The sequence below is a fragment of the Neovison vison genome, chromosome 2, assembly GCF_020171115.1.
Source record: "Neovison vison isolate M4711 chromosome 2, ASM_NN_V1, whole genome shotgun sequence".
In the NCBI taxonomy this organism is placed as follows: Eukaryota; Metazoa; Chordata; class Mammalia; order Carnivora; family Mustelidae; genus Neogale; species Neogale vison.
Window position 1 is genome coordinate 185,848,603 of NC_058092.1, and position 16,132 is coordinate 185,864,734.

Below are 16,132 nucleotides of genomic sequence, written 5' to 3' on the forward strand. Positions count from 1 at the left end.
ACTTGGGCTCTCCGAGTCCACAGTGGGAGGGACAAAGCCCAAAGAAATGGTGGTATGTTAACCAAAAACAGGGGCCCTAGAGCAGCAAAGTCACTAGCCGCACAGGGGAGCGAGCGGAGGCCTCTTCACAGTGAAATCTGAACTGGCTGCTGGGGGAGAAAGGATATTCTCGAACACTCCAAAGGAGAGAAATCTTTGCCCTCGCAGGAGCCAGGCTGCAAAGACAGACCTCAGACCTGATGAGAAGAACCTCCACTAGCATCCGAGCCCTATGTGAAAGCTCGCCCTGTGGGCAATGGCTCATGCCAGCGTCTTTAAGACCCAGGCATGATGTGGCAGAAGAACTGAAAAGGAGGTGGGGGCGATCCAGATGATGGGGCACTAATCTGAATGGGAAGCTCATACCAAAAATTCCAAGCAAGAAGCAGTAGCAGCAGGACTGAGAGAGGAACTAATAGATTCCAAAAGAACAGACAGCTAAAAAATGAAACTCACAGGTTTAAATGTAAATGTGAACATGAGGGGGCGCCTGGGTGGCTCAGTCGGCTGAACGTCTGTCTTTGGCTCAGGTCACAATCCCAGGATCCGGGATCCAGCCCCCGCATCTGGGCTGAGCTGGACTCCCTGATCAGGAGAGAGCTTGCTTTTGCTTCTCCCTCTCCCACTGCCTGCCATGTGCCCCCCCACCCCGCTTTGTACCAGCACACACTCTCCCTCTCCCCCTCCTTCCTGTCAAATTAATAAATGAAATCTTAAAAAAAATAAAAATAAAAAACAATGTGAACACGCAGCAGGGCTCAGGTCACAGGAAGGAAAGCACATACCTGTGTGCTCTGCTTCCCATGACTCAGTGACAAGCACAGGTTGGGAAGGTGAGGGCACATGACACCATTCCCGGGTCCCCTAGAAGACAGGAGGTGTTTAGCTGGGAGAGACAATGCTTCTGAGAAACACAGCCACCTTCACAGAGAAAGGACACCTTCCACCTATCACATGGGAGTGGATCTGCTGTGTGGTTTCAGACCCAGACCTCAGAGCAATGGGTAGAGGCTAAGGGAAACAGACCACACAGCTCGAGGTAGGGGCCATCCACAGGGTTATAAAGAGAGAATGAGTGGCCTCCTTAGATGAGGACCTCTCCAAAAGCAGAAGAAGCAACCACACAGAAACAAAAAGCCCAACCTACAAGGAATTCTGTGTAAGAGAAATCCTTTTAGGAGCTACACAGCTTCACTCCTCTAACAATGAGGCAAACGACATTTGCAGTGGGTATACATAACCAACATACAAAAATTACCCTAAGCCACTTTCTGATTAGTTATTTCTCAAAACATGTTCTCAGCAAAGCTTTCATCTCTACTCTCATTCTCCCACACTCTGCCCCCAAATACCAACTTCCTTCTTTTGAGGCAATATGGTGAACTCTAGGAAAGTTCTTAGAAAAAAAGTGCCTGACCCCTTGGAGAGTTCTAATTAAATATGTTAAGACACAAACACTTCTCAGGGCGAACCAGGCACTAGCCCTCTCAGTTCCAAGGTCTGCCATTTGAGCCCTCAATGACAACACACTGGTAAACTGAGATTACAGAAATTATCCCTTCAGAGACACTAAAACCCTAGAGGCAAGTTTCCTTTTACTCAGGAAACACAGGCTTTGTGCTGTTTTTTAAAACAAAGAACTTCAACTGCATTTCCTGAGTAAATGGATGGGTGCACTATGTTCTCTTTTTACTCCCAGGTCTAGAAGAAGACAGACATGTTCTAAAGCACCCACACGTACATCATTTATAAAAAATGGGTTGTAATGCAATCTTGCCTTACTGAGAATGGCTGCCATAAGCAAGACCAGAAATGGGTTTTGTGGCAGCTCTAGTCTCTAGACAAAAAAATCCTCAGTGGGCCTGGAAGGCAGGAAGAGCTCACTAGAGCTCCGTTGTGTTTTACGTGTGATGACTTCTTGCAAAAGAAACAAACAAAAAACCCTAAACCTTGAGCTTAGAAAATGGGACATCTAAGGTAACTAACCTACAGTCTAAATTAAATGTTTTTCAAATGTGGAATACTGAAAAAAAAAAAAAGAGAAACAAACAACAACAACAAAAAAAACAACCAGGATCAGCCTCCAAGTCCCACGCAAATAAATGACCTTCAGCCAATCATTGTCCTGAGCTTGTTCTTCATCTGTGAGTAAAATGAAGATGCAGCTACTGGGGTCACTGGAATGTTGTTGAGAATCAAGATGACAGCATTATCCATTTCAACTGACCGGATATTACATCTCTCAGCCACCCCGCCTTTACCAGCATCTCTCCAGCATTTTCATTTAGCCACACATCTCAACTCCCCTACCAGACTGGCTTTGAAATCAGACAGTCAAGGACTCAGACTATAGCTTACAAAATCTAATCAGGAGACCTTACAACTTCAGTCTTCCCATCTGCAAAATGGGCCTATTACTAGTACTCCTAGAAGTTTATAAAAAGTAACCAGTATTTGTAAAACACAGGGCAGGGCTACAGAAGTTAAGTGCTATCATCATCATCATCGTCACCACCACCTGTAGGAGCAACAGCAGAACTTTCTCTGATTCACTTCCTTGCCCAAAACAGGTGCTCCCACAAACAGCAGAAACCAGGCTGTTGTGTTCGTTTACTCTGCGTTTCATCAAATACTTAACTGGCAATACAAAGATCTAAAGAGTTAAACCCCACATCCGCAGAAGCTGCTGGTTAGTCACACAGAGGGAAACACAGGCTCCACTGTTGGAGGCCCAGGAGTCGCCACCGTGTACACAGATGCTAAACGAGAGGTCTGCCTGAGCAAGAATGAGAGGTGCCCAGCAAGGCACTGGAGGTACCGCAGATTAAATGCTCTCAGTAATTCATGACGCTGTGGCTATGGGCTTCTTTGCCTCCGATCCGGATATAGTTGCCATAGCTCATTTTTCCTGAAAACCACCTTTTTTTTTTTTAGAAAAGCACCCTCAAAACCTCTACCTTCCTGGAAGGATAAGGCGGCTATATTACAAAATGATGGAAGCCCTGAGTGCTGGGAGCAGACTGGCCTGCCTGAACCCTCCTGCTCTGCTAGCTACTAAAGCCAAGGCCGGGACAATTACTTATGCCACAATTATCTGCAAAATATAGGGAAAAAAGAGTGTCCCTTTCTCAGGAATTCTGTGCAAATCAATGAGAAAGACAAGAAAGCCAGGATAGACTGCCGGGTGCCTACAACGCTATTAATGGTGGGACCTAACTGTGAATGATGGACGTGAGGGAAGAACCCCCAATGGAAGGCATTCATGTTCTGGTTTTTACATCGTGGTACAATTTTTACACCGTGGTACAATTTTTCCCCATGTTACCTTCAAAATCAAAAACGTTAAACCTTACCAACCAGTTTCGGGGAACAATTATTACTGCCCAATACAGCAGAAACTAAAACCATATCCCATCAGGTTAATGAGGCTGACACTATCAGGAGATTTAAAGCTTGTTTTTCAGAGACCAGCTCCCTAATCAGCTGTTGTTTCCTTCCAGACCCCACTCACAAACACACTAGCTGTCCCAGCAGAGACCTGGGCTGAAGGTCACTGATAAGATTCCAGCCTATGAACAAGCAAGGCCCTGCATTCCTCACCCGAGATAGCACCCCAAGACCCCAACCAGTTTATACAGGCCCTCAGAGCATGCACACAGCCCCTCTCCTTAAGATGATGATGTCAGGACCCCAATTTTGCCTCATTTTAATATTACCTCCCCACCCCAAAATGAACCCGGAACAGGTCATATACGCTGGCTTAGTGCACATGCTCCACCTTTCCCCATAAACAGTCCTGGTTTCCCACCCCTCCCTTTTCATCAATATACATATGTAATCTCAACCCCTATGTTTAAAGACTTGTTCTCTCCCCCTTCAGGGAGGAGGATCTGAGGCTTGCCCTTGGTCTCCTTGTTTGGCTGGCTCTCAAATAAACCCTTCCCTTGCAGCAGACCTGTCTCAGAGACTGGCTTTGCTGCACACCCAACAGAGGAACTTGGGTTTGTCACGAGACCACAAGCTGTTCCCCATATCCATTCTCCAGTCCTTTCACAAGAGCAGATTCGCAGATTTTTTCAGCTACACACATGGCTGCCAAGATTTAAAAACTACATTTCCCAATCTCCCTTGTAGCAGGGTCTGGTCAGGAAACCACATTCTGGCCCTGAAAGACAAGTGTGACCTCTGCATCTTTAGCATTCATGAAGAATGGGGCTAGACAGACCTCAAGGAAGCAGTCTCTCAGCACTTCTGGAAATAGAACCACACTAGTCCTGGACTGTCCAGCTCCTGAACTTCCTATGGAAGCACACGGACAGTTCTATTATATTTAAGCCGTTACTATCCTAGATCTGTTGTCTGCAGTCAGACCTAAGACTAACTACCAGCTTCATCATCTACCTCATTCACCAGAAGAGTCCCCAGACGACAAGGCTTACCTCCACTGAGGATATTTAAAAGCCTACATACACAACTTAATCACTGAAGGTTTTCAAAAACACTCTCAGAATGAAGGGAGCAACCTTTCCAAAAAGATGTATCTTGTGCTCCACTTGTTAAAACAATCAGTCTTATTTTAGCCATTGTTTTTCCTTGTAAATATCTTAGATAATATATGCTAACTACTTTTCAGAGTCTAGTTACCAAAAAGAGAATAACAGAAAAAAAAGCAGCTTTGCAGCACCAAGGATCAGGGCAGACATTCCACAGGGCAACGGACCTGCCGCCTAGGTAACAGAACACCATGGCAACAGGCAGGCTCCTAGGAAACCAAGAGAGGCTGACCCTGGGAGCAGCAGCATCGACCTCTAACTCTCAGCACGCAGACATTTCTCAGAACTCAAGCACTCAGGTCCTGCAGGAGATAGAGCAACACACTCAACACTGACTGCCCCACCCAAACGCTGGCCTCTACAGCAAAGAGCACCTGTCTCTTCAGAGGGCCCTGCTTTAGGAAGCATTCTGCAGAGCAGAACAAAAACACCGCCCATTTAACCATTCAGAATAGCATGTGCTCCAAGGTAGCCTGCCTTGATCTGAAGGAAAAAGTCCAAAGATCCCTCTTATTACAAAAGAAATCTGTAGTGAGCTCACCTGGCTGACATCCCATCACCTCTGGCCCCAATAAGCTATTAGCTCTGTTATCTAAGACAAAGGTTCTTCCCTGTTTCTCCTCTCCCTCAATTTTCCCCTCCTCTTGCTCAATTTTTCTCACAGGTGAGATCATACCAGGACAAAAAACTGACGGACAAGTGGGTGGCCCAGTTGGTTGAGCATCTGCCTTTGGATCGGGTAATGATCCCGGGGTCCTGGGACTGAGTCCCACATCGGGACTTCTCCCTCTGCCTGCAGCTTTCCCTGCTCCTGCGTGCTCTCTCGCTCTGACAAATAAATAAAATCTTTAATAAATAAATAAAGACCAAAAAACGATCTATATGGAGAAGGTAAGACAATGGTCAGGTAAATCAGCTTGTGCAATCATAACTGAAACATGAGGGACAAGAAAGCAATCCTCATTGCTTGCAAAACAGTGATGCAATGTGGCATAATTAATTTTGGGAAATTACTGTCTAGTTCATTCAAGAGCACTTCAATCCAATATAAACTACCAGCAAAGCTCTTCTTCTGAGTGTCAGCGTGTCAGGTGACGATCACAGATGAACTTCACTCAGCTTAGAGAAGATGCTGCCACAACTGGACCATGAAGAAATGAGCCCCTGGCCAGACTGTCCAGAGTCCAGTCAGGTGGCAGGTCCTAGCCCTGGCCCAGCGGCTGCAAGGAGTCCATGCAGTCAGCCAGAAGCCACCATGGGCTCTACCCCATCCCTGCTAACAGGCGGTGGTCTCAGCATACTTGCAGAAGGCAATAATATGCAAAAAAAGGATCTCCTGCAAACCCCACTAGGAACTAATACAGAAGTTCGGTGCTTTGGGCCTGTCCCAGAGAGTCATTAAAAGTTTCGGATACACGTAAATGTGTCAACTACATATGTCGCTTTGACTCACCCTAGTCAGTTAACAGGAATACAGCCCTTATGTGAAATGCCACAATCCAAACTTCAGATCACGGCATAGACTAGAGCAGGATATTAGGAGGCGCCTGCATTCTGATTCCATTGCTCTCACCTCAGAGGTGGGTGAGGATTACATCAATGTGAAGCAAAAAGCACTCAGAACAGTACTAGGTACACAAACTCTCAAGTAAGTGGTGATTATGTTGCCTGTCGCTCCTACAAAGCAGCTATTACCACTGGTTCTCAAAGTGTGGTCCAAAGAACCCTCAAAGTCCCAGAGATTCCTTCAGGGTGTCGAGGAGGCCAAAATTCTCATAACAGTAACACCAAAGTGTTAGCTGCCTTTTTCACTCATTCACTCCCACGGATGCAGTGGAGTTTTTCCAGAGGCTCATGGTATCTGACACAGCAGAGAATCTACCCAGGTGTTAGAAAAGCCGCAAAAATGTCAAACAAGCCATTCTTCTCAATATGCCTGTGTTTAAGAAAAGTTATTTTCACTCAAATTATAGTATGTTAACATGTTTACCATTTCTAAAAGATTATAATTCAAGTTGTGAGTTTAACTGGTAAGAATAAGTATCGATAGCTAGGGCCCACATAAACCAAAGCTCTCTGGGGTCCCTCAACTCATAAGTACATAGGAATGCAGAGACTAAAAATCTACAGAGCTACTACATACAAAGAGTCAATTTCTGGAACCCAACAGAAGGAAAATAACTTCTCAAATTATAGCTGGTTCCCCTTTCAGATTTACCACAAATCACAGCCACCAGAGTATTTAAGTTCTGTTAGGTTCCTAGGTCTCTACTGCGTACAGTAAACCCTCTCCAACAGATGTGCGGGTCCCTCTCATCTGGATGTAAACTACTATAATGGACAACACTTCACCTGGCCTCAATCAAAGTCGCTGCTGATTTGTCAACCCCAAGACACCAACTCTTTTTTTTTTTTTTAATATTTTTTATTTATTCATTTGACAGAGATCACAAGTAAGCAGAGAGGCAGGCAGAGAGGGGGGGGAAGCAGGCTCACTGCCTAACAGAGAACCCGATGCAGGACTTGATCCCAGGACCCTGGGATCATGACCCAAGCAGAAGACAGAGGCTTTTTTTTTTTTTTTAAAGATTTTATTTATTTATTTGACAGACAGAGATCACAAGTAGGCAGAGAGGCAGGCAGAGAGAGAGAGAGGAGGAAGCAGGTTCCCTGCTGAGCAGAGAGCCCGATGTGGGACTCGATCCCGGGAGCCGAGATCATGACCCGAGCCGAAGGCAGCGGCTTAACCCACTGAGCCACCCAGGCACACGAAGACAGAGGCTTTAACCCACTGAGCCACCCAGGTGCCCCGAAGACACCAACTCTTAACGTGACTTTCAGCAAATAAAAGAAAATGCTTTTTTTATTTGTGATAAAGACTTGGCACTATCCACCCTGAAGTTTCAGGCACAGTAACCTTGCTGGGCTGAAGGCCACTCGGCAGCACCTCACAGCACCATTCAGCAACACTGAGCACCTACTATGGGCCAAGCAATCACACATGCTGCAGGGAGACCACCACAAACACACACAGCACAAAATGCCAGGTCGTGGGGAGTGCTACAAAGACAATGAAGCAGTCAAAGGAAGAACAAGACTACGGCAGATGGCATGGCCACTTAAGAGCAGTGCGGAATTCTGGTAAGGCAGCAAGTGAGCAGACAACTGAGTGGAGGGAGGAATCCAAAGGGATCACCTCAGGAGGAAAATGTTCCAGACAGATGGAACACAGAATTCAAAGACTCTGAGCAACAACAGGGCGCCAGAGGTTGGACATGGGAGGAAGAGGGAGAACAGCACTGAAAGGCAGCTAAAAGCCAGATAACATGCAACCCCACAAGACAAACCTTGGGTTTTAATCCTTGTGAGCTAGGAGGCCATGTGACGCTCTGGTAGCAATGCCTACACTTAGAGGACAGCATCCCAACGCCCTGGTAAAGGACCATAGTAAGTGTCATCACAAAGACTGGCCAAAAGAACTTCCTATAGTATCTCCCTTCAATCTAATTTACAAAATTTCCCTTCAAGTACATAATTTCTTTTCAACAGGAGTTATCTGTCCAAATATAGCCAGGATTCAATTTTAAAATTTAGAAGTGTCTTTAGGATTCATTTCAGTTTTTCTGAAAAAGAAAGTTTCAATGAGGTTAACTAAATTGATAAATGCATACAATGAAATCCTCTGCAACTGTTTTTTCAAGAGCTGGGAAGTAGGAGGAGTTGAAGACAGGACAACTAAATACATTGTGGTACTCTGGGCTGGATCCTGGAACAGAAATGTGAGATCAGTGGGAACACTGGTAAAGGCCCCACCAAGTCTGCAGCACAGTTAACAACACTGTTCCGAAGTCCACTCCTTAATTTTGGCAAATAGACAGTGGATATGTAACATGTTAACAGCAGAGGAAGCCGGGTGAAGCATATAGGAATTCACCATACTATCTTTTTTAATTTTTCTGTAAATCTAAAAATTTTTCCAAAACTTAAAAGCTAAGTCTATCCATACTAGCATGAAATGGCCTCTAAGGCATAAATGAAAGAAGAATGCACACCTATTTACTCAAAGTATTTAAAGTCTGACAACATCAAAGGTTACTGATTAACTATATACCTACATATCATGGGAATACAAACCCCCAAAACATTCAAGACAGGAATTCGGCAATTCCTAGTTAAAGCAGAATATGTATTCTCTACAGCTCAGCAATTCCCATTCCTAGGTATATGCCCTAGAAAAATGTCTGTTCATGTGCACAAGAACATTTATAGAAGCGGGGCGCCTAGGTGGCTCAGTGGGTTAAAGCCTCTGCCTTCAGCTCAGGTCCTGATCTCGGGGTCCTGGGATCGGGCCCCTCATCGGGCTCTCTGCTCATCAGGGAGCCTGCTTCCTCCTCTCTCTCTCTGCCTGTCTCTCTGCCTACTTGTAATCTGTCAAATAAATAATTAAAATCTTTAAAAGAAAATTTACAGAAACAGTTTGAGAGAAAAACAAAACTAGAAATAATCTAAATGCCTAGCAACAATGTCATAAATGAAATACTATACTACAATGAAAATGAAAGATGTACATGTTATTGACACCGATGAACCTCATTAACCAAAAGAAAAAAATTAACCCAAGAATACACACAATATTTGCATAATGTTTAAAACAACACCATACCACCCATACTGCTGAAGGTCACACTTCCATGTTTGAGAGAATAAAGGCCTGCAGGGGAATGATCAACAGCAAGCCCAGGGGATGGTTATTTACAACGGGAGGAGGGGCTTCTTAGGTCTCACTTCTTAACCCAGTATTGCATACACCAGTGCTCATTGCAATTATTCTCCCACTTTTTTTTGGAGGTCTACAATGTTCCACATGTGAAAAAAGACCAAGCCAGTGTAATATGCCATCATCTGTGATTTTAAAAAAAAGAGAAGGGGCGTCTGGGTGGCTCAGTGGGTTAAGCCCCTGCCTTCGGCTCAGGTCTGATCTCAGAGTCCTGGGATCGAGCCCCGCATCGGGCTCTCTGCTTGGCATGGAGCCTGCTTCCTTCTCTCTCTGCCTGCCTCTGTGCCTACTTGTGATCTCTGTCTGTCAAATAAATAAATAAAATCTTTTAAAAAATTTTTTAAAAATTAAAAAAAGAGAGAAGAGGGAAATTCCACACACTGTCAATTATATGTTGCTCTGGAAGGCTCCCATAGGACCTGGTACCAGGCTGTCTCAGAAAGGTCGGGGGCGGGGGGGCAGTTATGACTGCCTGGGTGGCTCAGTTGGTTAAGCAACTGCCTTCATCTCAGGTTATGATCCTGGAGTTCCGAGATCCAGTCCCACATTGGGCTCTCTACTTGGAAGGGAGTCTGCTTCTCCCGCTGACCTCTCTCCTCTCATGCTTTCTCTCTCTCCCTCTCAAATAACTAAAATCTTAAAAAAGAAAAAAAAAAAAAAAGATCTGTGGGACAGTGGTGGGAAGGAAACACACTTTTGCCCTAATTTTTACACTTTTGGACTTATTCACGGTGTGTAGCCATTATCTCAACAGTTCACCCCCATTTCTGGATGGGGACCAGATGAGGGGACTTAAATAGCTACACGGTTAGACAGATCTAGAATAAGAATACTCAGATTACCCTGCCATGGCCCTGATCTGCTGGGCTTCTGATAAAGGCTGATGTAGTTCGAAAACCAGTCTGGCTAACTCGAGTACAGACTCGCACCCCCTCCTAACTGCGGACTGCCTCTCCTGGTTGACTTTCCTGACCCAGTAATTACATACAGCACACATATTTGTAAGGAATTTAATGGTTTTATTAAATTCAAGACCTTTGAAATGAATGAAGCCAAGGGATATCAAAAAATCAACGGCAGAGGAGAGTCCTTGTACAGGGACAACAAGGACACTGACAAACAAGACATGGTTTACTCGCGGTACAGCAGCCAATCTTATAGTACCTATTACCTATGCCCTTCTATAGAGCAAAATACTAAAGCCTCATAGCAACCTTATCAGATTGGAATAATCAGTAACCCTATTTTGCAGATGAGAAAGGACAGTGTAACTTGGCCAGGGCGTACAGCTATCAGCAACATGGTAAAATTCTTTTCAGTTTCCTCTCAATCCCACTATAATTACAAACTGCGGAAGAAAACATTAAGTTTAGATTATTTTTCAGTACTCAAATTATTACCCAAGGACATAATTCTGGTTATTTTCTGAACTTCACAGAACAACAACAAAAAAGTAAAGTAACTAGTACTTCTGCAACAACCACATTCTTCATCCCAATCACTGTATTTTTCAACATTATTTTAAAATTATTTGGTGGGGGGGGAGACAGGGTAATATAATTAGTATTCTTTTCTAGCGATTTAAAGAAAATCCAGTCCTTCCTCATAGCAGAACCAAACAGGAGCCAGAAAGCAGGGCTCTGAGCCTGGCATCCAGTAATCTAGAACGCTGATGCTAAAAGACGGTCTCCAAAAGCTGTGGCACACACTTGCCCACGTGACATGGTCTTGGCTTAGAGAGCTTCCCATGCCTTATTAGGCACTTTCCCCAGCCAGCAGCACCCTGTCCTTCCTCCCTCTTCCCCATCTATTCAAGCCGCAGCCTGGCCATTCCAGTTTCACAAACCAAGAAAATGGAGAAACAATTCTCCTTCCCCTGATCTAGAAAAATCCAGAACACTCAACTCAATATACTTCCACTGTAGAACCACTCACAGAGTCTTGGATTCAACTTGTCAAATGCAATTAAAGCACTTACCAAATCCTTGACTGGTTAATACAAATAAACCCTTCATGAATTACATTAATGCTTTCAGAATAAAACTGGTTACTGGGGCGCCTGGGTGCCTCAGTCGTTAATCGGCTGCCTTTGGCTCAGGTCAAGATCCCAGGGTCCTGGGATCAAGCCCTGCATCAGGGTCCCTGCTTGGCAGGAAGCCTGCTTCTCCCTCTCCTACTCCCTGTGTGTTCCCCCTCTTGCTGTCACGCTGCCTGTCAAATAAATAAATAAAAATATTTTTAAAAAAATAAAGAAAGAAAACTGATTACAGAATGAAAATTGAGAAATGGTATTTATCCAAAACTTCTGTCAAGTGAGAACTGAAGTTTTGCTGCTTTTCAGTAGGCTGCACCATTAAATCCATACATTGAATCATCGTAAAAATAAGCTATCCAATGAATATATATGTATATATAATACATTCTAACATCCCGAGAGAGCCTACCTGCCTCAGGGTTGGGCACACACCAGCCACTTGGTTAGCCACCACACAAGTGACAGTAACAGGGCACCTAAGCTCCCATGAGCACATACCACATCCCAGGCACATCCCAGGCTTCACACATATCACCTCGTTAACACTGGCCCTGCCTTTTTCCACAAGAGAAGTCACCCAACAGTATGCCATTACCACATGATTCCATTTGCAGAAAGTTCAAAGACAGTTATTTTTACATCTGCGGTGCTGGAAGTTAATAAAGTGGTTTCCTTTGGGGCAAGTGTAACAGGGTAGTGAATGGGTGGGGCACAGGGGCTTCTGGATGCTGTTAATGCTCTCTATTCCTTGGCCTGGGGGCAGCTTACAGCGGTGATCTTCACTCTGGGTTAATTCATCAAATTGTACATTTAAAATGTGCATATTGTTGGTATATAAATTACATACCAACACATATTACATACCAACATACTAAACCGAAAGTGTTTTGTACACTTAGCTTTGTTTGTAAAAGCTAAGTGTTGTAAGTTTGTAAATGCTAAGTGTTGACGGAAGACTAGGAGAAGAGCAAGCACTGTCAGAGGAATCCTGGGTTCTGATCCTGACCTCCCAGTAAATGGCTTATGATTTGGGAGAGTCATTTCTGGGGGCACATCAGCATCTTCATTCCTTCTGAAGAGGTTAGATTAGATGCTCTCCAATTTTCTCAGTATACCATTACTTTCCTTTCTTTAACAGGTGGGGGAAAGGTAGGCACCACAGGATGAATAAAAACAAAAACTCAAAACCAAGTGTCTCTATAATCATCAGGACATCATCAAAATTGCCAAGAGGGCACCTGGATGGCTCAATCAGTTAAGCAGCTGCCTTCAGCTCGGGTTGTGATTCCAGGGTCCTGGGATAGAGGTCCCCCATCAGGCTCCTTGCTCAGCAGAGAGCCTACTTCTCCCTCTGCTTGCCCCCCCTCTGCTTGTGCTTGCTCTTTCTCTCCACCTCCGTGTCAAATAAATAAATAAAATCTTTAGATAAAATAATAATTGAAACACACACACGAAAGCCTCTCCAGGTTCAGGATAACATTCTGTGCTATAGTAGTGTCATGAAGCAATGGCAAGTTCAAAACACCTCTCTGAGAGCAGAGGATGGCTGAGGTCACTATGCACCTTCACTAACAAACTCAGTATCATTAGAAACTCATAACCTTGGGATAAACCCCAAGGCCGGGCAGCAAGTTTAGAACAAGGCGTACAGGGTCACCTGGGTGGCTCAGTTGGTTGAGCAGCTGCCTTCGGCTCAGGTCATGATCCCAGCGTCCTGGGATCGAGTCCCACATCGGGCTCCTTGCTCGGCAGGGAGCCTGCTTCTCTCTCTGCCTGCCTCTCTGCCTGCCTGTGCTCACTCTCTCTCCCTCTCTCTCTCTGACAAATAAATAAATAAAATCTTTAAAAAAAAAAAAAAAAAGAACAAGGCGTACAATTTTAACATACTCTCATTTACTCAAGTGTTCAGGGAAGGAAGAGGGTCTCTTCCTTCCCTGAATAATACTCTAAAAAATACTCTGGTTAACCATATTCCCAAGTATACCAGCAAAGGATTATACACTTCAAAAGAAACAAGTCCCCCTTCCGGGTAATATGAATGATTCAGAATTCCTAAGGGTCTTGTGAGGAGTGACTCACTGCCAGTAGGAACAACTGTTTGATACAGAACAAAAAACTGTTCTCAACCAGTCCAGAATAAAATTTAGAGACTAGTATTAGTTTATTCTACAGACTATGAAACAGCTAGTATTAACCCCAGTGAGAAATACTTCCTTCACTGACTATAAAATCGAAAATCCTTATAAACAGATCACCTTTCACAGCTTACAAGTAAAAACAAGTTTAAGAGCGTGGTTTAGGGACGCCTGGATGGCTTAGTTGGTTAAGCGTCTGCCTTCGGCTCAGGGCATGATCCCAGGGTCCTGGGAACGAATTTTGCATCAGGAATCCCTGCTCAGCCAGGAGCCTGCTTCTCCCTCTGCTTGGGCTATCTCTGACAAATAAATAAATAAAATCTTAAAAAAAAAAAAAAAAAAGTGTGGTTTACCATCAATACACCTTCTTGGGAGGTGCTCTAACATCAGAAAAACATTCTTAAATCTATTTCATCTGTAAGTAGCCTTTATCTTTGGTTTTCCATTGATTCCACCATCCACTTTTTACTGTTTATCAAAATCTTAATAGCTGCATGACAGAATGGAAGCTAGCACCTAATTACAGTTAACCAGAGAAACAGAACATGAGGTTGGCCCTAAAGATCAGGTTTATTTCCTCTCTGTAAGCTCTAACACCTGGGGGAAAACAAACAAAAAACAAAAAACCCAGCCTTGGAATCCTCTCCCTACAAAAATTAAAATCTGGTCCCACGACTATAAAACGATAGAAGTTTGGTAAGTACTCAACCTCACTCACTTTCTTTTACCATGATGATTTAAAAGAGCTTAAGATGTGAAAGCATGATTTTTGGGCACAGTAACTGAGAAAGGTCAGAGTATCATGGGGATGCAGAACGGATCCTTCTAATTCCAGGAGGGCAATGAGCCGGTTCCCAAGTGTTGCCTTCACAGCCTGCAACGATTTTAATAACCATCAGTACTATTTCAGGGCCACAAATCAGTGTAAGAATACTTCTGTGCACAGCTTCTCACGTGCTTACATTTTCCAAGATAAAGGCCGCTGCTAAAACGGGCCAGCGGCTGCGCAAGACCTTTTAAAGGAGATGAAACGTGAACTGCATTGCCAAAGCACCCACACAAAAGGCCGTATCATCTTCAAGATAGAAGATCAAGAGTGAATATATAGGTAAAGATAAACATCAACAGATGACATACTTATGCGCTTCCTGCAACTTCAACATTCTTAAAAACTAGGACAACTGAGGCCAAGGACTAAAATGAGTCCCGCTGGAAGGGGCTCTAGGCCAGCTGGATCACGTGCGCCCAGCCCAAGCACAGAACAGGTGCAGGAGGGGTCACCATACAGGCCCACCCCCCGTAGCTGTGGGGAGGCCCCGGGCGGCACCAACTCGGTCCCTGAAGGAGATGCTACTCCAGTCCCACCCTCCTAGCCCACTCGCCCAGATCCCAGCCCAGAGCGGCCGGCCTGGGGCACTCTAGACAGCCAGGCACCCCGCCTCCTCCCACAGCCCCTCCGCCGCCCGGCAGGTATCGGTGCTGCGCATGCGCCTGCGCACTGAGAGCCCCTCGTCAACCTCTACTGGGAGCGAGGCGGCGAGGCCCCGGACGGTCTGCTCCGGGTCGGGTGGGCCGCGTTCTGCGCGGAACCCCTTCCCTAGACGCAGGTTGGAGGGGGGGGTCTTAGGGCTTACCCGCGCCCAGAAGGCTGGCCAGGAGTAGGAGACTGTACATGGCGACGCCCGACTCCGCAGTCTGCAATGCAGAGCGTCAGCTGATCATCTGCGGCTATAAACCTGCCCCGCCCCGAAGCCGTGCACCACGCATGCGCAAGCTCCACCCCGGCCGGGCAGGCCTGAGCTCTCCCCGCAGCCTGACTCAGCGCCGCGCAGGGCGCCTGCGCGACTGGATGCGGAGCGCTGGGAGGAGGAGCGGACGGGGGATGGGAGAGGACGGAAGGGGGAAAAACTTGGGGTGGAAGAGGGAAGGTCGTCCGAAAAGAAAGCTAGTAATTGAAGAGGTCAACATTAGAGATTTTAATATGCATAAATATCTTTTTTTTGTATAAATATCTTTGAAGCCTCACACTTTTTCTATGAGCTACCATTTTCTGTTACAGAAATTATATAGAATTAATATTCTGTTATTATTTCTGTTCCGTTTTTCAGGTGAGAAGCCAAGCTCAGAAAGGTTAACGACTTTAAGTTCTCAAGGACGTTAGTCAAACTCACCACCCCGCCCACATTGTCTCCTCTATGAGGTTTATATATTCACCTAGCTAGGGCCGGCATGTAGCTTCACCCTGGGCCCTGCTTTTCCCTGTAAACATTTCATATCCACAATCACTTCTCCTCATGACCCACAGACAAGGTTTCAGTATTAAATACAGTCCCTCCCGAAGTCCTACCATGGTTTGTCCTGGGGTTGGACAAACTGAAGGGTAAGATGGGAAAGAGTAAGAAGTGCCTCAGCCATTAGAGAAGTGAACCCGGAAATTGAGAACCTGGCTGCGCACCAGCAAGAGACCTTGTTGCAGGCAGAAATGGCCCCACACCATGCAGCCCTCAACCTCCATCTCATTCCAGAATAGGAAAGGCCCAGGTGGCCCACACAAAACCACTTGCCCTCTGCCTGTGGCTGACCCAGTCTGGCT

At 45.3% G+C, this 16,132-nt stretch overlaps 1 protein-coding gene across 3 annotated transcripts in view; it reads right to left on the bottom strand.

Moving 5' to 3' along the window:
* Positions 1-15,280, bottom strand: part of LOC122900770 (prosaposin) — a 33,487-nt gene extending 18,207 nt beyond the window's left edge. For all 3 annotated transcript variants that reach the window (XM_044239726.1, XM_044239725.1, XM_044239724.1), the window contains exon 1: positions 15,174-15,280. In XM_044239726.1, coding sequence (XP_044095661.1) covers positions 15,174-15,213 — 40 coding nt within the window. In that variant the 5' untranslated portion in view covers positions 15,214-15,280. The remainder of the gene's footprint in view (positions 1-15,173) is intronic.
* Between the last annotated feature and the right edge of the window lie 852 nt (positions 15,281-16,132).